At 40.2% G+C, this 25,758-nt stretch overlaps 1 protein-coding gene across 1 annotated transcript in view; it reads right to left on the reverse strand.

Moving 5' to 3' along the window:
* grik3 (glutamate ionotropic receptor kainate type subunit 3) overlaps window positions 1-25,758 on the reverse strand; it is a gene marked incomplete at its 5' end in the record, with an annotated part of 86,601 nt that overhangs the window by 35,920 nt on the left and 24,923 nt on the right. Inside the window, 3 exons of the mRNA XM_079274648.1 lie at window positions 1,187-1,368; window positions 1,506-1,763; window positions 1,968-2,141. Of these exons, the coding sequence (XP_079130774.1) occupies window positions 1,187-1,368; window positions 1,506-1,763; window positions 1,968-2,141 (614 nt within the window). The remainder of the gene's footprint in view (window positions 1-1,186; window positions 1,369-1,505; window positions 1,764-1,967; window positions 2,142-25,758) is intronic.

Here is a 25,758-nt window from a genome sequence, read left to right on the forward strand (position 1 = left end):
TGTAACTGACCAATTATGCTCAAAAGGCAGTCAAACTCATAACCAATCACCTGCTTTCCCTTATTTTAAAAGCTGTAGCCTGCGCTATAGCACAGCACCCCGACAATGCACTCATGGGCTGGAACTGTCGGGAGAATTTTTGCCTCAAAAGCTTCTCTCATTTCTCCTCTCAAGAGGACACCGATTCTTTGGTGCGAGATGTGCCGACCGGCCACGAGCGAATATATGTCAACTTAGATCTCAATAACTTCGGAGGAGATGATGCATTTGGTAAACATGTTGACAAAAGCTGACAGCACACTGGATGGAGGGTGGATGGGGGGGGGCATCCACCAGCCTGTTCCTGACATCTATAGAGCATTAGACCAACTACACAATATCTACTCTGTGCATCACACTGTTCTTTGTGACGGAAAATTATTTGTCTCAAAACATGTTGTGATAATGAAGCATTTTTGATCTTATGCCTGTTTGTGGGATGTATGTGAAAGTCTGGCCATCCAAGAAGAGAGTTGGAAATCATTTAAACAAGATCAGAATACGTACAAACATACAGTAACATGTTCAGGCCATACCTGAACACTCACAGAAGAAGCATATTTTGAGCATTGTTTTCTATATTCTACATTTGATTTAATTTTAGATCTCGAGAATTAACTGGCTAACACCTGGTTGCATTAAATGGTGAAGAACATTGTGAGAACTACTCATTTACATTGAGATTGTTTTACACTCTACAACAAAGCCGCTGCCAACAGATGCAAAAATAAACAGCTGTGCATCACAACTGATCACATTTCAACATCAAACTATGACAGGTTTCTCTGTTCACTCCAAGATGTATATCTTCCACAAGTTCTCAAATATCAATGAATCAGTTTTAGATTTGATATCTACCGTTGGACATGACTGCAGTTGTCTCAGCAAGCAGGTGGCACAAGTGGAAAACCCATACTCTCAAAGCAGACTTTCAATGCGTCTTCATTATTACCGACACACCTTCTGCTGCTATGCTCTCCTCCACGCCTTCTTGCCAATTCAAAGCCTCCATCTTTTCATCCTCAACACATTTGATCAACTGAATGCTGAAGAATCAGCTGGTGCCAGTGAGAGTGTGGAAGAGGGCCAAATGCAACAACACTAAGATACAACATCAGGAGGATGTGTTCCACAGTCTCTCACTAACCTGTTTGAGAATCTGTGCTGCCATTTGGTGATTGCAGTCAAAGATGATGCGAAACTCCCGGCTTCTCTTCATTTCTTTGAGAAGGGGTCTCGTGTCCTGCGTGTCAAGAGGAAGCTGGCGAATCTTTAGCCTCATGTTGTACCTGGACGGGGCCATTATCAGCTCCTGTAGTCTTATCAGACCTGAGGAAGAGAAATGCCACACATGAAGACAGGGCCATGAGTGTCACGAAGAAAATGCAATCCTATCGTGTCATACTTTGCACATGTGCACCCTGTTTGTGAGAACATATCATATAATAATATAATAGTCTGTTCACCTGTGCTGTCATCGTATACGACGGTGGCTGTTTTCCATTTTAGAAACTGCACCAGGTCCAGGATAGCATAGCTTAGTGCCGAATAATCTGGGTACAAATTGGCATAAAAGCTGTCTCTGTTGTCCAAGGGGTGATGTTTCCATCGCACCTGGACGTGCGGCACTTCCAATGCATTGCAGATGGACTGCACAGCATTTGACGAGGAACTATGCGAGGGCCCAAATATTGCAACCACACCTAAAGACAGCTGGTCACATGCTAGAGAGGAGCAAGAGAAGACAGCTTGAGAATATAGCTCTTCAATCACAGTCCATTTAGGAAGGATTCACAAATACTAAAGATTTGTTCCAATAAATTCCAGATTTTGACATGAAAGCTACAACAGATTTTTGCTGTCTTTTGACAAATTCTCTTCCACAATGTAATCACAGTCCATAGATGAACACAGAACAAGCCACTGACCTTTTCTTGATGCCTCAAAACTGTCGTAGATATTAATCCTCTGAATGTCATATGTTAATGTTGTGTTTGGCAACAAAGTCCTGTTTCTGTTAATGTTATTGACAGCAAATTTAAAGGCAAGCTCCTCTGGGCTAACAAGTGAAACGGGTCCATCTGTTTGTTCGAAAATCCCACCTGAAAAACAAGAGAGAGAGAGAGAGAGAGACACGTGAGGACCATGACAATCGGTCTCAAAACATAATCACAGCAAAAGGAGGAACTCATACACAATTCCAGGTCTAAATGGAGAAAGATTTTGAGAGGGCGTTTGCACTTCGGACTGTGAGGGAAGCAGTGCACATAACAAGAGGTATTAAATTTGCTCAGCAAACATGGAGCAACCCTCTCCATTTTCAGTGAATGCTGAAAAAAACCAATATGAGCTTTGAAGTCTAAAGCCATAATGGATTTAAGGAGTGTGTGTGTGTGTGTGTGTGTGTGTGTGTGTGTGTGAGTGCGTGTGTGTGTGTCTGTATGTCTGTCTGTATGGTCCATCAGGGCAGCAGGATATCTCAGGCTCTTGTCTTTCCATTAAAATGTCCTTTTATTTCACCGGAATACCACATTGTAGGAGCAGACAACTGGACGCGAGCACTCTTCTTTTATATCAAATTCAAAGGAAAATATTTTTCCATTTATTTGATGGGCTGGACTCCTGCTCAAAACTTAAAAAGCATGTCCATGTGCACATCAAAGTAGAGCATCGCCTGAGATAGTGGTGTGTATCAGACCATCAGTGCTGCACTACATCCTTCAGTGTAGAGCAAAGAAATATATACATATTTTTTTTCAATAGTTAGCCAGATGAATGAAGTTGTAATGATAAATTGGACTTGCAGGGCCCACAATGAAGCTTAAACAACCACAATATATAACGTTTATTTCAGGTCACTTAAAGTGGGACTCCACCAATATTAGACCAGTTTATTTAATATGGAGAGTACTACTCATTGTGTGAAAACAGTTGTCTTCTGTAGCTTTAAAATTGGCTTTTTAAATGATGATGTCATAATGATGGCCATGGAGACTTGCAATTCATAACAGTATAACTGAAAGCTTGTATTTCATAGAGCTTGAAAGAAGTGAAAATTGAACAGGCCGGGGGTTAGCAAATTGATACAATTGGTTGCATATTGAGAAATGTATGATCCAATGTTTTTATAACATATACTGTATATATATATAGCTCATTTAAGACACTGCTCATGGATGAGAGGCAGACTTGTTTAACCTGTAAACATTTTTGAAACAACCAACTCAGATTTTTGAATGACTTCACCTTCACACTCCTTCTGTAACTTCCGTTTCTACTTTTAAAATCTATCTCGTGATGTCTCTTGTGATGGAAGTGCACTTCCAGTTCCTACTGAATTGTCCCTTACGGAGGAAACCCAGAGAAAAAGGTTCTGTGATGTAACTCGGTGTGTGTGATGAACACTTTATGCAGCCTTGCATACGTGCATAAATCTTTATAGACCTTATTTAAGATGTAATCACCCCATGTGTTGCTCTATTTAGTAATTTATGTATGGAAATTCAGTTATTTTTGTTTCACTTTAACACAGATTATTCAGTAGTCAGAGTATTTTCTTTGGCAATTTTTCCCTGTCATGTCAACCTCTGCATCTAACATTAAAAGAAAACTCTAAGTTCCACCATTTGTGTGTAATTGGTAAAGTAAGAAACATTACAAGTACTGTCAAATGTAAGACAACAAAGGCTCTCTGTGGCTCAGCTGCAGCCTCTAAGAAGACAGTTTCGACAGTTTCTTAAAAGATGCCTGTGGGAACATCAGCTTATAGAGAGTCTGGCTACTCCACCTCCACTCCCATCATAACAGCCATTTCAATAACAAAGCAAAATGTCTCTGCCATCTTCCGGCAATTCAAAAAAAAAAAAAAAGGTTCACTAAGTTGATATTTTATGGCCGTCATTTAAGTTACAGAGACAGCCTTTTGAAACCCGTTTTCCCCCGCAATGAGATCACAACATTTCGACAGTCTTATCTTATATTTAAATGTATTTCTGCTGCCTCTTTATGCTGATTTTGACTCAGATCACTCTTCAGGATAACCTTGAAATATCCAACTGACAAAGAAACAGCAAAGAGAAAAGCAGCACATCCTCAAATTTAAGACGTCTGGACCCATGACAATGTTCGGCATTTTTGCTTGATAATTGACAGAAATAATCAGAATGACGATCAACTAATCGATTTATCGACCAATGGTTTCAGCAGTTGCTTTACTTTGTTGGAGTACATCTCACTGGAATATTGATATTCTTACCTTCAATTGGTTGATTGAAATACTTCTTGAAATAATCTTGAAACATATTGAATTAGGTACACTATTCCCAAACAGTGACTGGATTCACATGCACACCATTATTATATATCAAAAGGCACAGGGAACAAATGTATAAAAAGGCTTTAAATTAATTAGGCCAAATGGGATTTAAGGAACACAGAATGATTTATTTCTGCATTATTTGTGTTCAGGATTTTGCACTCCCATGGCCTAGCACACAAATACTGCCTGCCAACCGGGTATTATTTCACTAATCCGAGAGAATACCTGGTTACAGAGAGCTGAGCTTGGAGATAGCACCTGTGACCTGCTGATGATCCCGAATAGACCCCCGGTTACTGGATCACTGACTCACATATCTCGGCTCCTGTAGGCAGAGTGGCAATTCTGGAAGCCATGCTCAAAGCCTCCCTGGATTGCAAAGGGATGTGATGCATGAACCGCCCGGTGGAATGCGTCACATTAAAATAAATGAATCCTTCCATTTCATGGGGAAATCTCATTAGAGTACATTAAGTAATTGCTGGAGTATATAGTCATTTGACTGTTAAGAGGATAAGATGTGCATTGCTCAGAAGCACTTTAACAAATTTAATAAACAGGGGGAAACCTGCTCCTTAGGAGGAAAATCCTGCAGATAATTTGCTTTTCCCTTTTTAGAAGTCTGCCATAAGCACAATGGACTCGACGCCTTAATGTACAAGAGCTCCCGCATTTTCATCCAATAAGGGATAAGCGGTTCTTTTCAGCATCGCACAAAATCGACTCTAATGATGTAGAGATTAGAATATTATGGAATATGTTTACAAGTTCCCATTTTAACAACCGCACTGAATGTTCGTTATTGCGGTGGGCGTTTGCAAATTGAGATGCATGAATTTCAGACTTGTTCTTGTGAATCAGTCAAAAGGCTTTAAATTAGCATGCCTCCAATAGACAAGTACACAAAGGGCTTTAATTAGTCTCTAAGGTCCTACCACAATATATAAATCAGCTGCTAATTGCAGCTGTTTCCATAATTTGTCCTTTGAGGACTTAGTGGATCAGCTGCATTCAGAAGCCACAGAGTGATATACGTGAGGAGAAGACGACCCAAATTTGACTCTTAAACTGCAGGAAGTGAAACCAGACCATTCTAACTTTACAGGAGTGTAAAATATAATGAAATGAATGCTAAAGTACTGCTCAGTGTAGAATGATTTAATATATAACAAATAAGGCTTGTCAGCTGTCAATCAGAGTCACTTTATTCAGGTATTTTCCAAATTTTTTTCACAAATCTGTACTGCTGGTTTTATCCCGACGCTTCAGTAACAAAATGAACCTGAAAAACACTTCTGTAGATGATAATCCTCACCCAGTGGTGTTTTAACGGTGCTGACATGTATCATAGCGTTAAGGTGACTTGAAGACCTCGTCACACAATGCAAAGGTATTAACAAAGGTCAAAGCCAGGATGTATAAGTGCAGCTAACCCGGCAACTGCATGGTAACAGCTACATTCAGTATATACTGTTAAATTGTGATACCAAAAACACATAATATTCAGAAAGATTTGAAAACCCTTCCACTGAGAAATGTGACCAAAATGCAGATTACAAGTGCAAACATTTTTTTATATTTAAGCTAATAAATTATACATTAATAAAACACATGGCCTGCATGTAAATGAAAGCCTTTGGTAAACTGTGGTGTGAATGAAAATTGTTGTAGCATGAAAGCCCCACATGTTATGCCCCACATGTTCTGTTCAAACAACGTGGGCAAGTGCACACGCATAAACCCGCCCTCTGCGTTTAAGGAGTGGCAGACTGCCTGCAAGCCATCTTAGGTTGGAATCAACTGGGTACCACTGAAAATACTTATTTTTAACATCTACTGCGATTTAAAGACGTGAAAGACTGATCTGAGTGACAGAATGACAGAACAAAGCAACATTAAAATAGACTGATGTCAGGGTTGTTTTTGCTATTTCAGTTTTATGGTTTGATGATGGTTTTTTACAACATTATGGTAAACATTATAACATTATAACAACATTATACAGTTGAATTGAACATGTTTCTGCAATATTACACTTGGTGATGCTACTGATTTTCTAATTTCTAATGAAATTGAATTACCTAAAAGATGGGGTTTTTTTTCTTACAATCTGAGTACAGTAGCTTAAATATATTGCTGATTTTTAATTTAAAGCAAAGCTGCTTTCCGTTAGGATGGAGTCTGGTATGTTGTTTTCCCAACTATGATTATTTATTCATTCAATTGTTTGGGCTTGCATCCAAGATTGGAGAAGTCATATTTGTTTGCAGTGTGATGTAAACATCGGTGTGTACGTGAACATTTTTGTCCCTGTCCTTAAAATAATCACACAACAACACAACCAAAAGAGGGTCAGATTAACATCCAATGTCTCAGGGACTCAGAACATTTTGATTTTCAGGAGACAAAATATCACTTTCGAGTTTAAAACAGTTTTTTTCTTGTTGTTCCATCCAACAACATGTGTTCAAATAAATGCAGTACCCACAAGGCAAGGTCATGTTTGGCATCTGCACATTCTACTCCTGAGGTAAAAGCTGTGATAACATTGCCCTTGTTCAACATGAAATCTAAGGCAAGATCGATAACCTGTTCTGTTATTTTCTGCCAAGCAACAATCTGACCTTACTTGCAGATGCAACGATCTTCACAAAACATTGAATATGATGTCATTACCTCACTTGTCCTTCTAAACCCGTGTAACTCCATTTTTGGAGGGGGGGGGGGGTGTTCAAGAGCAGAGCAGTCGATTTTATTGTTTTAGTTGAAATCGACAACAAATAAGATATACTACAGTAAGTTATTTTTCCAAAACTGCAAATCAAAATGAACAAATCTTTCGACAGTATATAAAAGTCCATAACTGCTGGATATCGACCGTAATAGATGGGTATATACTGTAAGTGGATGGAGCACATATTGTAGTTTTATTGCCCTCCATTTTATGAGACAATTTGCTTGTTAAAACAAACTCCTTGCCACCAGACGAACCAATGTGGAAGCCCAAACAATGAGACTATAGCTCATTATCCTCTTGGATACATACAGTATGTGCTCGCCCACTGCATCTCTGAGTGGTGCTCTTTTGTACTTTCTTTTCACTGGTGGGATTCCCAATCTCCCTGTGAATAGCTTCCTGTCTCCCTGGATGTGCAACAACACTCAGTTACACAATGATGGCTGCAAATAATGACCAGTACAAAGCAAACACACACAAACCGCCACAAACGTTTGGAAATGCAGCCAATTCCGAGAACAATATGTTCCCTCATAATTATGGATAACAACACAACACTTGGGACTAACTGTTATACAATACAGAGACCAGCGGTTAAGATACCCAATACTGCAGGGGTTTTTTTCCCGCAAGTGGTAAAAGAAAAAGCAGGCCAGTTATCTGTTAGATTTAATCAATGATGAGTATCATGAGAGGAAATTAAGGGTACTCGTTAATGAATAGTGTCTGGCAGCATGTTGGCTCATTAGTTAGCAAAGTCACCTCACAGCAAGACGGTTCTGGGTTTGACCTTAGCTTTGGTTCTTCTCCCCATGTTTCTCCCCCATGTTGCTGTTTTTTTCTGTGTTCACACTAAAAATAAATAGCTTCAATATTACTGAACATAGAAACAGATGACTCTCCTGGATGATGTTACAATCCTTTAGGTTTAATGTATTCGGCCCAGCTTTAATTCTTCCAACTTTGTTCCTGAGAAACCATGTTCTGTCCTTCATGTTAGCATAGTGGAAGGCTTCAAGCACCACACTGTGATCCTCAACCTGCGTTACCAAAGAGAAGAATTCAAAACACTTTTCTGTTGCAGAATAGTGCTCCAACTTTGAGTCACCTAACATAATCGATGGGACGAATAATATACTGTTCGTGTGTTATAGAATAGTGACAGACAACCAGAAAATGTCCACATGCTAAGCTAACGCCTATCGGCCACATCTTCCATCAAATAGGTTGCATATATCACTTCGATATGTTCCAGCCTTTGTCTTACCAGTACTGTTTACAGACATATAAAGATGTTGTCACTAAAAGGAGAATATTCTTGTTGTAAATGAGTTGTATGTTTTTCTGAAGAGATCGGTTAAAAGGACTTCTCAAAAGGTTTTTGGTAATGTGGATGACTATGTAAGCTAAGCAGTGATGAAGCTTGCACTATGACAGGGCCCGTGTTATGGTTGACATCTGCTGTTAAGTGTTTGTGTTCACTGATAATCAATGAAAATAAATCGAAGAATAAAGCCCACACTTAAATTCAATGGCAGCTTCATTGTAGCCTCAACAATTCTAGTCAACAATGACATTATACTAAGCTCTTATGAATGCCTGTTTAAGCCCTTTAAAACAAAACAACTGTGTATTCATCATATAATCATATAGGACAACACTCATACTTATAAATGGCTTTCTATTCTCTAGCATAGTAATTATGCTTTAATATTGACACATTCAAATGTCACTGAGCAGTATGAAAATACTGTGACAGCACTGCTAGATTCTGCTTTCAATATCAAATATAAGTAGCACTTATATCAATTATTTGTATTTGATAACTGAATGTACCAGGTGTCAGTAAATGACAAAACATTTATCAGAATGTAGTGACCGGTTTTTACCAATAGTCTCATTTAATTCAACTAAGACTTCACTGAGCTAATGTTCCATTCAAACCAGAATAGGAATATCAAATTAGCCCTGACAACTGACCCTCTACATTAGCAACTCGAGCCATGCTGTCAGTAAGGAGATTGGTTATGGGTTACTTACTTTCCTTTTTCATAAACTTGACAGTGAATTTATCAGTTTAACTGCAACTTCACCAAGAGAAATGTAACCGTTTCTTTTACAGCTCCTCAACGACGGTTTGGATATTTAAACCATGAAAGAAATGGACATTCTGACTCACCTAAATGATACCCACAACATCTGATCCATTTGTTAAGGTTGTAAATATTTGAGTATGAACTCATTCAGTAGTTGTCTTAAAATTAGAACCATTAATTAATGCCACTTTACTATTTGTCACAACTCCAGATTATGAAGAAATGAGCATCCTGTTAGTTTTTGTATTTGGCTGACACGTATGCCAAATACATGCAAATCTGTCTTTAGTCTCCTCCCACTGGCATCTGGTCTGAATGCAGGGAAGTTTAAATGACAGACTTTACTCTCATATGTGGAAAACTTACTTCCAAATGCAATATGAAATACTTTGAAAAAAAAACATAAAACCAACTGTTCCAAAATATATAAAATAATAATAAAAAGTGTATTTCAACAGATTACTACTGACATTATTAGTGTGAAGACCAATGCGCTACAACCGATATAACCATACGTATCTATTTGAAATCTCAAGCAATAAACATCAGGTCAATTATTTCCCCGTAGATGTATCAGCTTGGGGAATAAAACCCTTCATCTATTTATTCTGTTCCACACACACACACAATATTTCTTCTCGGAGCATACCGGAGACAAAGTTTGCCTCAGTGACGTGTGTCTCTCACACACACACTGTCTCTCTGCAAAGCCGACTTGAATTAGAGCTTCCATTTGTCACTCAGACTGATTAATGCAGTCTTCTTTGTTGCCTTAATGATGTATTTAACTTACTATTTGTAATAACATGGCAAATAATTGTTACCTCAAATACTCTCAGCAATCGATGATGTAGAGTGGGGATTTATATGTATTACTTTGACAGGCTGCGATTGTAGTAAATGTATGTTTTGTTGTATTATTTACTTATTTATTGTAACCACTGACGGCTTAAATGGATCATCAACTAGTTTCACTGTGGTCCAAAGCAAAGAGATTCTTATCTCCAAACAATCGCATCTCGATAATTGATAAGCAGGACCGTTTGGTAATTGAAGGGACAGATGATTCAGGTTCAAGCCCACTAAATAATCAAGTATTTGTCCGACGCATGTGTCCTTGAGCCGCACAGACCGCCCTGAAGCTTTTCCATAGAAACATTATAAAATAATGACAGAGAGGCACATCAAGGAGAGAATTATCACCATCAGAAAACGGTTATTTTTAAATTCCCAAAACCTTTTCTTCAGAATGTGAAATTAAAAGTGAATTGACAATGTTTTAAGTGTCACAGCATTTGGACAAATGCGTCGTGTGTACAGCTTTAACGTATAATACATTATCATATAAATTGAATTTGGGCTTCTAATGTTTGAGTCCATAATGGGAAAGGCTGTTTTAATTATGTTATTTCTCCCTCTAACTCACTGTCCATATTGAATATCCATCCTGCTCCCTCACAGCTGAGAGGCATTCTTATTTATTTGATACGATTAGTAGTACTCATGCAGCCCTATAATGTTGTGATATCTCCTCTGTCAGAGGACTGTCAGGTAACAACACATTTGTAAAATCTAATTTTATGCTCAAGTGGTTCTGCTTCTGCAATTTATCGCAGCTATCGCTCACCCTCTCCCATGCTCGGTCTTGCTCACTTTCCCTTATTCCCCCTCCCTCTCCAGTCTCCACCCTCTCTTCCCAGCTTAGTGAGGTGTTTTGATCTCATTATCATTCCCAAACATTCACACCGGATAATCTGTCAGGGCGGGAGCCTGTGCCTGTACCGTACAGGGCACCCCGGTCATGATTAGGGGTGTCGGGGCGTGCTTGCAATGAAAATCCCTTTTTTCCCCCCTTTAAGCCAAACTAGAAGTAATGAGTATATCTTCCTCCCTGCATGCTATAGAAACTTGGCTGTGTCAATTAGATTCCTTAGTAAAGAGAAACTGCCTCATACTGTATGAGGACAATTGTGGGACAACCCAGCGAGGACACAGAATTGATTTGCCAAACCGAGAGGTGGGACTCGGATGCCCTTTTACAAACCACAAATCCCTTTCCAGAAACACTGCACAATGCACAGTGATCCTCCATTTGACAATCCTGCTCCACAATGCCTGATACAAACAGACACCTCCCCCGTCTGTGGCCTATTGTTATCACGGAGGTAAAACCCTCCCAATGCCAAATCCTCACCTCACCGCCAGTTCAATCAAAAGGCTCTGCCAGGAAAACGGGGAGCGAGACAATGGTCACTAATGCCAGGTGGATGGGGGCTCCGAGCTGTGCCAAGCTACCTATGTCCATCACCATCCCTACCCCCATCGCTCGCCTCACACGCTGCCGCCTTTCTTTGTCCACACATGGTAACAGGAAATATGCAGACCTGCAGCCTTGGCGGTTTGTCAGAGATGGACACAAAGGTGGCCAACAGCAGCAAAAAAGCCCCACACTGTGCATAAACAACAGCTTTAAAAAGGGTGTATGTGTGTGTGTGTTTGGCAAAGTGGACTTACATGAAGCATATTGCATCCTTGGCAACATTTGTCAATAACCAATTTTTATCATGACCCCAAAAAAGCTTACCGGTACTCACCAGCTATGCTGTGGCTGCCTCTTCTTTCTGTGTTTTAAAAATACAGTACGCAATGCTGTGCGTGTTTAGTCCTGTTAAATAGCAATAAATCGCCTCTGAACCTATGTCCTGTAATACAAAACTAAATGTACATTTTGTTTTGCGATAAATATTTCTAACCCACATACCTAGCTTGGATATATACCGTGATTAAAGGTCTTATCTGGCTAATTCATTTAAAATAATCTCTTTAACCTCAGTGCAACCTGATATTGCCGAGAAGAGTCACGCACACCAGCTGTGAAGACTCTTACTTCTTACTGACTGTATTCTGCCGTTGGCCACGTATACCCTCTGTCGCTATCTCAACATAACCCAATATTGTCAGCAGCAGTCATCCATGTGGGAAAATTGCAAAACTCAACTATTCCTGTAAATTGACCTTGAAACAGTTAACTTGCAAATATTAATTCAACACTAAAGCAAGTAATGCATAAAAGAAAAGTGTCAGTCAAATCAATAATTCATGACATAACATTGAATGTGCAAAAACAAACAGGAAATAAAGTGAGAGACCATGATTTAAAAGGCTAATTCCAGGATGTTTTCAGAAACTGGCATAAGAGAACTATTTTTTTGCAAGTGACTCTATGCACTGAAATCTTCAACACACGCAAAAAAAAAAAAGTAACAACCATGAAGTGGACACAAAACAAACCAGCCTACAGCCTGTGCAGGGCAGCTGAGTATTGTTTGTTTAAGATTGGTCTGAAAAGCAATGCTGTCACCCATAAACACATTGCTACGCTCCTTTTGCCAGTCAGACCCCCAAGTGAGCTGCATCAGCCATGCGAGCAAAACACAGTGATTTCTCTGAGCATCTCAGCTGCTGCAGCGCGGAGTAAATGCCGGGTTGATACAGGCAACAGCACCGTGTGCATTCGTCCTTCCAATGAGACCACTGCTTTAACACAGCCGGGGGTGCCACCACAGAGGGATTTGGGCAAAAAAAGTACAACCTGGCTCCACTTTGTCTGCAGTGTAATGCGATAACGTGGCGAAGCGCCGCATTAACCAATGAAGTGGGGGTACAAGCAAGCGCACTCTTTGCCTAAATATCCTAAAGACGGAGGATGAAATTATACGCGGTGATATTTTTCGAGAGTTGTAACATCTTCACAGTGTTATGTTATATGCACGGTGTTGGCATGTGATAAGCCTTCAGCGTAAAGGATCTACTGTTTAAACTGGTCTGTGTTGCGTCTCATCATCTCACTGGAACTTGCAATAACACGGCCCCACCAACGCAGCCCCTTGAGATTCTTAATGCAGGGCTGTTTTCAGTCTGAGCCCTCGCTAACTTGTCACACTCGGCTCCATGTAAAACACGCTCACCAAATCTAACTTTTTGTTCTCAAAATACTCAAACTGCCTTCAGAAGTCTGATAAGTTTCTCTCTTTGCATGTCGTTCCAAGCAGTTGGTACAAGATGGCCGACACTGACAGTTTTAAGTTCCTGAAAACACTTTGAAGAACTTCTTTTAAGTGCTTTCATTGTTTCATTACTGTATGTTACATTCTTATGTCCCAATCAATATAATGTGAAGAGTGTCAGCAGCCCTGAAGGCTGAGCGTAATAGCCTTCCACATCAAGGCTTCACCGCAGAGTTTTATGTTCATATTCTTTGTGACGACGGGTCACTTGGGAACTCCAGGGCTTCATTTTCATTAGAAACACTTTGAAAGGGCCTTTTAATTTTACTGTCGCAAACCTGTTGCAGACCGATTGACTCCTCCTGAGGGTTAAAGCACCACAGTTGGATGTATAGTCTGGAAAGTGGAAGGTTAGATAACTACTCCGGGTCGCAAAAATGGTGCCGTGTAATTGACATTGATTTTACAACTAAAGGTGCAATTAATATCAAGGCCTGTGTTTATCCCTGCCGGCTGCCTCAAAGGCCATACTAAAATGGAAAGGCCTTGTTTAATTTAGGCCACCTCATCACTGTGCAGTTTTGAGAACCACTTAGTTGCTTTCATGCTCAACATGATTAGAACAAGAGTTTGGTTCAGCTACGTATAAAACTCTTTGACAGTGCTATTGTCGTCCCCCACCCACAGAAATGAGTGTCTTTTGCCAGGGGCATAATGAAAACAGGACGTAAGTATCTTTTTATGATCTCTTGTCTTACTTTCATGAAAGGCAGCAAACATCTCAGGCAGGCTTTTATTGCATTATCTTATTGCAAGATGGAAAGCTAAAGCTTGAATGCAACCCAAGTAATGACAAAGATGTGGACGGTTCAATATTTCCAATAATCTTGATTAATATCAAAATTAAGAATACAGCTCAAATACATGTTATAGAGACGGATGAGGGCTTTGAGCTTCGAGGTTGACAAGGGTCCGAAGACAAGAGTCGCCCTGCTTTTCAAAGTCATTGCAGGCGCAGCCAAATATAAATCTGCCCCACTTCTCATTGGACGGACCACCCATGCAAAGTTAATGTAGACAAATGAGGGGGAGGTGCAGGTCAGATCATTTGGGACACCTCTGGCTAGTTTCTGGGACAGGAGGCACTCAAATGGAACTTCACTGCGTCTGCGAGAGCGTTCACATCCTCTGGAACAAGACCAATCTTAACACATCTGAATTGAAGCCCGGGGCGCTCATTTCTACACACATTCTTCCACTTTTCTGGTGGTATGAGGAGGGAGATTATTCCGCTCAGGGCACGTAGAAGGGGCCATGTACTCACGAGGATTAGCAGAAGGCACGGGCTGATGAATTATGAGGGACCAGTCAACCGAGGGACATTAACTGATACCTTCTGAACGAAATTCAACATTTATAGAATCTAAATTGAAGTTACTACAGGTAGACCTTTTTCATTTTAACACACCGCAGTCAAATATATCATATCAAAAAGCCCAGGACAGCTAGAAAACAAATCGCTAATGATCAGCTTCAAAGCACATTCCCTCATGACTGCACTGACGTGATTGACAGCCTACATGAAGCCTCTCTTGTAAACACACTGTCGACGACGAGTCATGTAGTTTCATGAAACAGATAAGGCAAGATCGGTCTATATTTAAATCACACAGATATACAGGAACTCTTTTTTTTTCTATTTCAAAACCCACTTGTTAATTAAACTTATCGATCTACAGCTTCCAGGCACCTCAGAGTTGTACTCGGGACGATAAGACAAAAGAAAAATGAGAAGACATTGTCGTGTACATGCCATGTGCTGAATGAGAGCCATTTATTCTCAGTGTGGAGAACAAAATGCGCAGAACTTATATTTGAGTTATTTTTCAAACATGGCTCGACTATTGTATGTTTATAATAAAAGGCTGCCTGTTTTATCACAGAGCACAAGCATCATTCTTCAGCACTTTGCACCGTCTTTTCAAAGCCGATTAGAGCACAGAGAAGGAGGCCAGCTCATCCTTGCAACGGCAGGATATTTACATTTCAGTGCCATGTGCAGTGAATTTTAATTTGGCCCGCTCCAATTTAACACGCCGGCGTCCTAGTAGTTTCACACATGAGTGCTTAATGGCTTCGTTAACATCCTGAGGGACTTTCCTCATTACCTGATCTGGTCAACTCTGACAGGTGCAACGAGTCTCATCACTGATCTTTGTTCATCGTGCCAAGTTCTCTCGCACCATCGATCGCGGTGAAAGCGAAATCAAAGAAACACGTGTGAGTCCAAAAGCCAAAGCACAAAAAAAGCAATGTCAGTCAGCGGCATCAGGGAATAATTCTAATGAGATCAGTGAACTTGACAAAAATATACGGCCCAAAGTTAAATGTCTAAATTGTTCCTGTATTGCATCTCCGAGTATCTTTTGGACGCAGCCCAAGAACACCATTAGGCCTTTTTTAAACAAACCCATTAAGTGCGTGTTTCATTACACAGGCCCTGATAAAGTCCGAAGGCTATGCCGTGGAATACGTTTCAGATTTTTTTTTATTTGCCTTTCTCTCTTAAATACACCAAAAACATTTGATTGTCAGGTGCACGTGTCCTTGAAACCGAAATGCTGCAATACATTTTTCATACCTTCGAGCATTCGTATTTATCTCTACTTTATAGAAACGCCCTTACAGGACGTACTTCAACATATTTTAATAAAACATCACAACTCATATTCCAGCCTGAAGGTCACTGACGTTATCTTGAATGTTATCTTCAAATAATAATTCAAAAAGCCTCGCTTCCGAGCATCTCATGTTTCAAAAACAACTTTGTGTGAGACGTTTAAATAATTCTTAAATAGGTCTTATCAAATTGGTCTTTGTGTTGTGAAATCTGTATGATGATAACATAACGTGTAGCCCTGACTTACCCTTCGTCCATCCTTATCAAACTAAAATGTAATATTATTTGATTTGAAAAAGCATGATTTGTAGGTGACTTTAAGGGTTGGAAAGGCATCATCACAGCAGCACTGACTTCTTGCAAAACATCGACTACGCAACGTGTTTTCTCACATCACTTCCTCCACACGCGGTCACACACGCTGCACAGCATAAATTGTCTTCACTGTTTGCTTTGATCCCTGACATGGACATGGCATCCCGCTAAAGCAGCCTCCCGCGTGGAGTACTGACAATCAGCCAACACTCTGTTGTTGAAAGAACACATAACATGTGTGCACCTTGCGAATCGGCGATACAACAAGCTGTGTGCGTCGTGTCTGGTCATCCACTTGAACAAACTGTCTGGAGCACAATAAGGATTTATAATCAGAGTTCAGACAACTTTGAGACTAGAAACTGTATGTGGAATAAATGCACTGTGAGATATAAATCGAGAATGCTGTTGTTTATCGGGCATTTAGATGTTTGTTGAATATTTGAAATCGCTGTCACTCCGCTTGAGCGAGGTCAAGTAAAGCATCTGTTATGGCAAGAAAAAAATGCAGGAGCTGAAAATGTTCTCATACCTTTTGGAGCATGATAAACGTGGGTTACTTTTATGATTTTAATTTTCCAATGAAGCCTGCTAATATTGTGTTCTTGACCTTGTTTTTTATTCATATGTGAGGCACCGTTTTTTATTTTTTATTCCATTCATAGTAAATCTAAATGCTAAATAAGCTGAGGAAATGTGATGCTAATAGGGTTGCAACTAGTAATTATTTCCAGCATTGAATTTATCCTGATTGTGCTTTCAATTCATTCATTTTACTTTTGGTCTATAAAATGTCAAATGAAAAATGTCAATCACTCATTTCTAGAGCCCTGGGTGACGTCATCAAACATCTTGTGGCCAACCAACAGCCCAAAACCCAAACATGCTCAGTTTGCAATGATATCAAATCGAGGAAAACAGGAAATGTTGCGAATGAATTCAATGGCTAAGTCCAGTTCTACATTTTAGAGGTGCAATGTGTAAGATGTGGACATCATTTTACTTTAAATAATTTAACATTATCGAAATGATGAGGAAAAGAAACAGTTTTTATAAAAAGTGACAGGAACACGTCTTGTTTCTGCCACGTTTTATCAAAGTGTCAGGAACGAGACGTGCCGGCTGAATTCTAGTTGCCACAGCTCTGCTAACTGACTTGCTGTCTCCCCGAGCTCCTGCATGCTCTCCTCTTGGCAAAGTAGTCTTCTGGGGATGGGGAGGACGAAATAAAGACACGAGTTGTTTTCTTGTTTCCGCCACTTTGGATTTAATCCAGGAAACAAACTGTCAAAGTCCATACAGCCTGCTGTCTGTGTCACAGTGAACACAGACACACTGTGCCGCATTTCGCTACTCAGCGAAATGTATCTTTAATGCAACGAATGACATCACAAACTCTACCGAAAAACATTCCAAAAGATATGGGTTTTGATGTAATTGTTTTCTTGCTGCTATAGTCTTAAAACTTGAGTTTTGCAGGCTTTAATGTGAACTATAGGCCGACACCACATGTGAAGATTAAAGACAGCAGAGTTACTTCACCGGCTCGCAGAGTTTCAGCAGTTTAGTTGAATTTATTTGTTGGTGCCCTGCTGTTAGTTGGTAGTTGGATTCTTTTTCAATTATAGATGACTGTAAAGTAGAAGACGTAGCCAGGCATTACACATTCCACCTTAAATGTTGTTAAAGATACTTGAAATATAATAATAAAAATAAATGTACATTAACTCACACCTTAAACATACATAAATACCCCATTAGTCAATATTATTGACAATTATGTGATTGGCTGGTTAATGTCATAATGTGATGCTGTTATGTATTGTGGGTTTAATTGTATTTCCAACCCACTTAGAGTGAAATCTTGGCACACTGTTATTAAAGTACAATGTTATGACACAATCGGGCGGTTATCACGTAGCTCTCACTTCTTTTTCTACATGAGTTTGCTCCAAATGATCACAATGCTGTACGATACATCATAAAAACCCAATGCAGAGTAATGTATGCTACCTGAGCCAACGGCATGTTTCCTCTGCCAAATGAAAACAGCAAGAAATCTCAAATTAGGCGAAAAAGGACGGAGGCAAATCCATACCTCATACTGACCTCACCTTCTTGTGCAGTCAAGTCTCAGTGCTTTTATCTTGCAGGCCTAATAATATTGATGGGCTGTTGAAAAAGAATAGAAAATCCCCTTGCTACAACGACATTTTGGCTGCTTAGCATTTGTGAGAATACACCGTAGGAGCATTATGGGAGCAGATTATTTATTTTCAATGAGAGGCAATTCGATACCTTGGGTCCAATGGGAGAAGCTAAAATGTGCTCCCGGTGCCAAACAAGCGACCAAGGGGAGACTTGAGAAATCCATTGGGGGAGAAGAGCGACCGAGGTGCTGAATTGAATAATAACAAAAACCAACAAAGCCAAAAAACTCTAAAACCGGAAAGCTGACAAGTTCATTACCCGCTGAAACCACCTGGCTAACAGCTTTTCTTATGAGGCTTTTACTAATACAAGGTTTCAAAAAAGAACTGCACATGCTGCAATTTCTGTCTGGCCACCACATTGCTTGTGGCTCGGTGTCAAATCGAGGTCGTGTTTTTTAATCCAATGTTTCCTCTTCTCACACTCAAGCTTTTCTATAGATGCTGTTACTTTTCAAACCAAGTATGTTTTGTTCCATTGTTTAGCTGCAGAGGCTGCAGCTTGTCAGGTTCATACAAAATGCATTTTGATGAATATGAAATCAAGATATTTTTAAGGATGACTTTACAAACGCACATTATGCAAAGGTGCAAGATATGCATGTGCATATAAACACACTGAGAGGGTTTCATAGGAGACTGCACAGTGGCCCGTTTAAGCATGTCTCCTAAAAATTACCTTTATATATACAGTGATGTCCAACAGCCAATACTTTTTTTTAAGAAACGCAATGTAGCTGAATTTTTTTCTATCAACATATTTACAAAACGTTATTAATTCAAGTATCTTTCAAGTCACAACAATGTTGATACTGAACGTATCATTAGAATGGTCACTTACATGGTATATCACTTGTTATTCTAGTTTGTGGCCACTCAAAGCACTTGGTGATAGTTAGAGAAAGATTGTTGTCTTGGTAAAATATTGAAAAAGTGAAAATAAGTGACTTCAATTAAAGTCAACCGAAACCATAGTTTTCCCCGCAACGTGCCCTGTGGAGTTTCCCTGTAAGCAAACCAAAGTTATGTTTACATTCTCTCTCCCCAAAAACCTACTGTGTTTATTATTGAGGTCAAACAAACATCTCAGTTGCATCTCTTTCCTCATAAAACACTGCATTTGTTGGTGCTTTACGATGTTGTTGTTTTTTTGGCACGTCACCGCCACCAACTGTCAGTGGAATAGCGTTCAACCAATGGCACCATGCCACCACGCCAGCATTCCTACATGTTTTTAGTTGTGTCCTCATTTGATAGAAACAAGACAGGGACCCACTCATGAAGACATAAATTGCATCCACGTTTCCCTCACATGCATCTTCTCCTTGAGTCTTATTCTCTCTCACCAGGAGAAACGAGGAAATATGTTTGAGGAGAAATGAGACGTCCTTTCCTCTGTAGCGTCACGTGAAGCGACGTCTGCTTCTGATGACGGCGACCGCTGATCACAGCTGGATCAGCTGTCAGTCGGCTTCAACAGCCGGAGAGACTTTTGACAGAGTTTGTGTCTGCAAACATGAACTGTACTTGTACTAATATAGACAAACAGTCATCATCAGTGCCAGAGTAGAGATGTTTTCTCGTAGCCCGACACCTGTTCAACAAACTGCATTTGAGTATTGATACTGTGTTCTGTGTCCTGTTTATAAGCGCAGGACAGATTCCTACCGGCGGAATGCCTTTGTGTTATTTATTCATTATTTGCGTCTATGTTTTGAAATTCTGATTGTGAAGTCATTATTAAAAAACCTAGAATATGATTATGGTTTCTCTTGAACACTGGAATGAATTTATTCGGCTCAATGTTTCGGGGTAAATTTAAATGACATAACTCATCAAACCCGACGCTCAGGAATGATCAGCTCCACGTGACTGAACAGGAAATGCTGATAATGCAAATGGTTAAAAGTTATTGAGGGAAAAACCTTTCTTATAAATGAAGAAAGTTGTTTGTGGCCATTTTGTTTTTCAGACCCACAATTAACATTTATTTTAACCAAATGGTAAATCAGAAAACAAATAGTCAAAACCTTCACAGGGTACCTTCAATCAAAATGTATTTTGTTGGCTAAACCTAACCCCTGACCCTGGTGTCAAACCCTTGGCTTTGTTCGCTGCCCATAAATGCAGCACTTTGTATACTGAAAGAAACGTGTCAGTAAAAGCCATTTCTAGGGAACAGGGCTGTTGTGTGGGAGGTTGGTGAATGCTGGTGGGATGTTATGTATTTATTGCGGACACCCTTGCAATTTGGTGGGACCCTGCGCTATAGCCTGCAACACACTGGGAGGAAAGTGCAATTGTTTTCTTCTCCCAATCGAACGCAGTATAAAAAAGGCCATATGCCAAGAGGCAGCTACTAAATACGCCTGGCCAGTCTCAAGGGTGCTTATGGGATCAAGAGACCGAAGCAAGCCTAGTGCCTTGCCTAAAGAGAGCCAACAGTGTGGCGGGAAGAGGAGACGAGCACACAGAGAAAGTCCTGAAGGACTTCCACACGGTACTAGTTTAGTAACAGTCACTCTAACGGCAGTCCTTGTAACGTGAAGCAGAGATACTGTAAAGCCAGTGAGTGGATGGAGTCAAGGACCTATTTTGTCATTCAAAGCAGAGAGGGCCTGAAGCACGAAGATGTTTGAAGAAACCTAACTCTGAACTGCTCTACCTTGTCCATAATATCCTGTTACAGTTTTCTGAGGGGGCATGGCATACTGCAGAATATTAAGTTGTACAGCTGCATAACTGTTGTGCATCACCGAGTCCAAATCCCAAACATCAAGGGAGTCACACTGTCAACTTTTAAAGGACACTGCACTAAATCATTTCGGGTGTCTGGAGGAATCAGGAAGCAACGGTTCATGAGTCATTACATGTGATGCGATGTTTAAGGCACTGTCATAATCCGTCAAAGGACTTAATTAAAAAGCTGAGTGACTCTGCAATCATAATTCGGTCGACTGACATCCCCTGTTTGTTTATATAACCTGAATTCAAATGGGGACAGTCAGTCAAAATCAAGTCATCACTTGGTAATGCCCTTCTGAACGTGTAGCGCGCCACCAATGACTCGTGAAATACGTTACTCCGATCACAGGTTACATCCACGCCATCAATCCTCAAGATTAATTTGACTTGGGAGATGAGTTATTCAATAATTCATTGTGTAATATTTGCCTGCAAATTAATTCTTATTCAACGTGACGAGGGGAATTAAATGATTACTTCCCAGGTAATTTGGACATAATTAGTCTTCTTTCAATCTGGGGTCTACTGCGCAGCATCTACAGGGTTTATCTGGTTTCTGACATGTGTTGTTGTTAAGAGAACCAGTCTATGTATTTCCCAAAAGATGAAAAATAGCTAAGTTTAGATAGGAGCCTATGGAAATGATGCATGCGCTCTATAGATGTTGTTGATCTCTTTGGAAGATATTAAGGATTGGAATGTTACACAGGCCATTAAATAATCATGTTTTTAGCCATGTGTCTTGATTAAAATAGTGTTGTCATGCTTTCCTGGAGGTTTATTTTACTTTAGTCTAATGTACTAAAGGGAGGAGACATTTACCTTCTTACCCTTCAAACCAAGGCAATTAAGCTTGCTCAGCACCCACCGCTCTCTCCTTCTGGTGACCCACATTTAGCCTTAATATCTGTAGTGAACTCACCGTATGAAATTTGACACTAACAGCAGATTTTATTTGCCTTTGAGAGCATTCATGCGAAACTAAATGAAGACAGGAAAATGCTTGGGTCAGCACCTTATACTTGAAGAGAGTGGGTATTCATTACATGTTCAGCGTTGTTCTACAAATCACAGGGCTATTTACTTATGAGACCTCACTGGATATGAGTTAGCGCATAATACTTGCAGCTAGGTCTTTCAAAATAAACATCACGCTTGCACGACTAACAATGAAGTCCTACGTTACAGTGAAGTAGCTGCGGTGCTTGTGAATTCAATGCAAACTGAAGGGCAACTTGATTAGGAGTATAGTTAGAAATGTTAGGAAATGAATTCATGTGAAACTGTTTAATCCAGAGTGAACTCTAATTATACATGTCCACAGAATGGAAACAGTGGCACTTCAATGACCTCAAAGGCAGTTTTTCATTCACTGTTTTTTATCCAATACAGTTGAAAGACTGACACGAGTTATTGCAGCAGGTCACTACAATTACTGTTAAACAACAACCCCTTACTTTGACATTTTAAAAGTGCAACTGTGCAATAATCGAGAACTGAACACAGTCCACACAGTTTTACAAACAGCCCGCCAATTAAAAAAAACCAAAAACATGATATCAGAAACACTTGAAGGCCGCTCTTCACAGGAACAAGTATATCCTTTTTCCTCACACCTGCTGTCTACCTGTCAAAAGCCTTTACTGTACTGCTGGGCCCCCTCCTTCAATGCCACCCCCCCCCCCCCCCCCATCACTAGTCAAAGCATATTCACAATTGCAGGCTTCCTATTGCATTCTGTCAGATGCCAGCATCAGACATAGTGCACCACCGCGCTGGAGTCTCCGGAGCTAACCGTCATTTATTTTTCCCTGTGCTTCTCTTGAGTAAAAAGAGCGGAAAGCACCGAAACACACTCGGGGAGGAAAGATATGGCGAGAGCTGTCAGCCAGTGCTAGAAATCATTAAAGCATACACATGGTAGGAGGCATGTAGTATTAGTATTGCCAGGGATGTTGCCACAATATGCTAACGGGGATTATGAAAGCAATGGCTGTGTGTGCATTGTTATCCCTTATATCTTATTTATCATTAGGAAAGATGGATGGGGAGCTGCCCTTTTCACAAGAAACAAAACACTTGCATTTTAATTATGAACTTATATTAAAGGTGTCACTCATGATGATAAACCAGACTTTGCACTTCCCCTCTACTACTATGGAGAATTGTATCGTCTTCACCTCATTGTTTTGGTTTTAAAGCTGTTCTTGTTCTCCCTCATTGCACTCATCAACCCCATGTTCAGCAATAGTAGACAGCTGTTTTCGGGGAAAATGCTCTATTCCATTGAGCATTTACATCTGTCGGATGGCCAGAGGTTAGAATGAAGTTTCATGTTTCTCTGTATCTGCTGGATGTGTAAATGAGCACATTCACAACTTAATGAGGCAAATATGTCAACGCTGTGTTTACAGCTTGTTGCACTGCCCACAAATGGACCAAAAACAAAAATCAGTTAATGCAGGTTTGTTCTGGGGATGCACCTATCAGACTATCAGTTTTGATAAAGCATTTAATTAGCAAGCTGTATGCCTCACTGTGTGGAAGTGACTGGATCATTCTTTTATGTATAAGGCAACATTAGGCTGCACCTAAACATTGCTTTCCTAGATTTGTTCAACAAAATATCTCAAACAATTACATAGATCTAAATGTACTGACTTGTTATTTATTGAAATAATGGTATCCGATACCAGATCGACCCATTGTCATCGATACCTGAACCAGCTATTTGAGTCAGTATTGGAACCAATATCCGATATCAGTATCTGTATCGGTGCATCTTTCGGTGTTTGAATTTCCAACAATGAATGCCTGCATTACCAGGCTCCCAAGGTGCTGCAGTGTAATGAAACCTTACGGAGGCTTCTTGCTCAGTAATTGAAGGTTCATCTGCAGAAAAACCTCCTTCGGATGAATTGCAGGTGTGCTCTGGGAGTCAAAGTGGACTTCCTTACACACCACAGAACTCAGCATCATGGGACCAATTTAAACAAGTGTTGAATAGATATCAGACCTGACTCTAAGATGTTCAGGTGTCCATTAGCTTTAAATTCATTTTCTAATTATTTTCATTGTATTAATCTTTGTGGGTTTGTATGTTGTCCTGAGCTGTATGTATTTGTATAAAGAGCATCCAACGACAGGCATTGTGAACTTACTCAGACTATACGTGCTGTGGTATTTGGCAACTAATTATACATCTTACTTATAACCAAATAAATGTGTGTAAAGTTTGTGTGTTATATAAAGAGTTTGGTCCAACGTAATGCATAACAGAGTCAATGACAGTTTGATGTAATATACAATGATTGAGAGAAATACTTTAATATTGTGATATTGATTTCAACCCCAATATACAGCATATATACTATAAACCCGTCCTCGATGCCTCCTGTGCTTTCTCCCCTCTTGCCCACCATTGAGGTGATGCTTTTGTTGTACATGATATTGGGCAAGTACAGCCCAGCTGAGTTAATCTGTTTTCTGCATCAATGACTTGCAACAAGTCCACTCTCTTTTTCATTAAGTGACTGAGGGATCCTGCAGGCTGTGCCGAGCAGGGAGCAGAGCTGCTGTCAAAACACCCTGCCCAACCGTCACACACATTAGCAGGCACCCATTTTGAGATAAAACAGGGCTTGCTTACATTGTGCTTACTAAAAAAACGCACATGCAATATTGCATGAATTGTCCCTGTTTGCTACAAGTTAGCACGATAAGTTGTCCACAGCAGAGGAAGCAGTTTGAATTGTTTCCAAAATGATGTGCTGCATGGAAAAAAATGACACATCAGATGGATTGTCCTGGGGCAAATCTATTTGGCAATCTGTTTGCGCTTGGATATTTTTTTTTTAACTCTTTCTCGGTAAAGAAACTATTGTTTACAGCTTCTTAGCTTCCATAAGCTAGAGGAAGGAACAGGAGGGATCAGCCTCCCCGGCAACGAGATGCCACCATCTCCTCTCTCCATCTGTCTGCCCACTCTTCCGAGGGCTAATTATCCTAATCCCTTGAATCCAGAATGTAGGCGCGTGGCACGCGCCTCAGTCCCAGGACGTTAGCGTTTTTGCCTCCCAGTTAAAATGTGGAAATTAATTACCGCCTGCCCTGCTGCCAGTGGGAGGAGGAAGAGGAGAGGCAACCGCAGGAAGGCCTGTCCCTGGCAGGTGTGGGAGGGTGTTAGGGACTTCTCTTGAGAGCCTGATCTAGGGGCCATGACTGTAGCTCAGTTTGTTGAACACTTTATGGTACCGCTGGAGTCCCGTTAGTGATTTGAAGTCTCTGTAGGCCACCGTACTGTTTGACTTCACCAAGCTACATACAAAAAAGGTTTAACCCGATTTATTTATGACGTCCAGTCAGTAGTGCACAGTATAAGTTGACAATGTGCCTGGCCCAGTTTCCATTTGATTTTTAAAAGATTGTCCTTAATTACCATAACATTGCAGGAACTAGAGATGTATATATATGTTTTGCTGCATGTAATACCCTAAGCAGTTAAATTGGGTGTCATGAAGCGTGGCATAGTATGATAAACAGTACGGCTAAATGTATTGTTTGAGGAATGATGAATGGGGAACTAACACAGACACAAAACAAACGTATTTG

Source organism: Melanostigma gelatinosum (assembly GCF_949748355.1).
Source record: "Melanostigma gelatinosum genome assembly, chromosome: 9".
Taxonomy (NCBI): Eukaryota; Metazoa; Chordata; class Actinopteri; order Perciformes; family Zoarcidae; genus Melanostigma; species Melanostigma gelatinosum.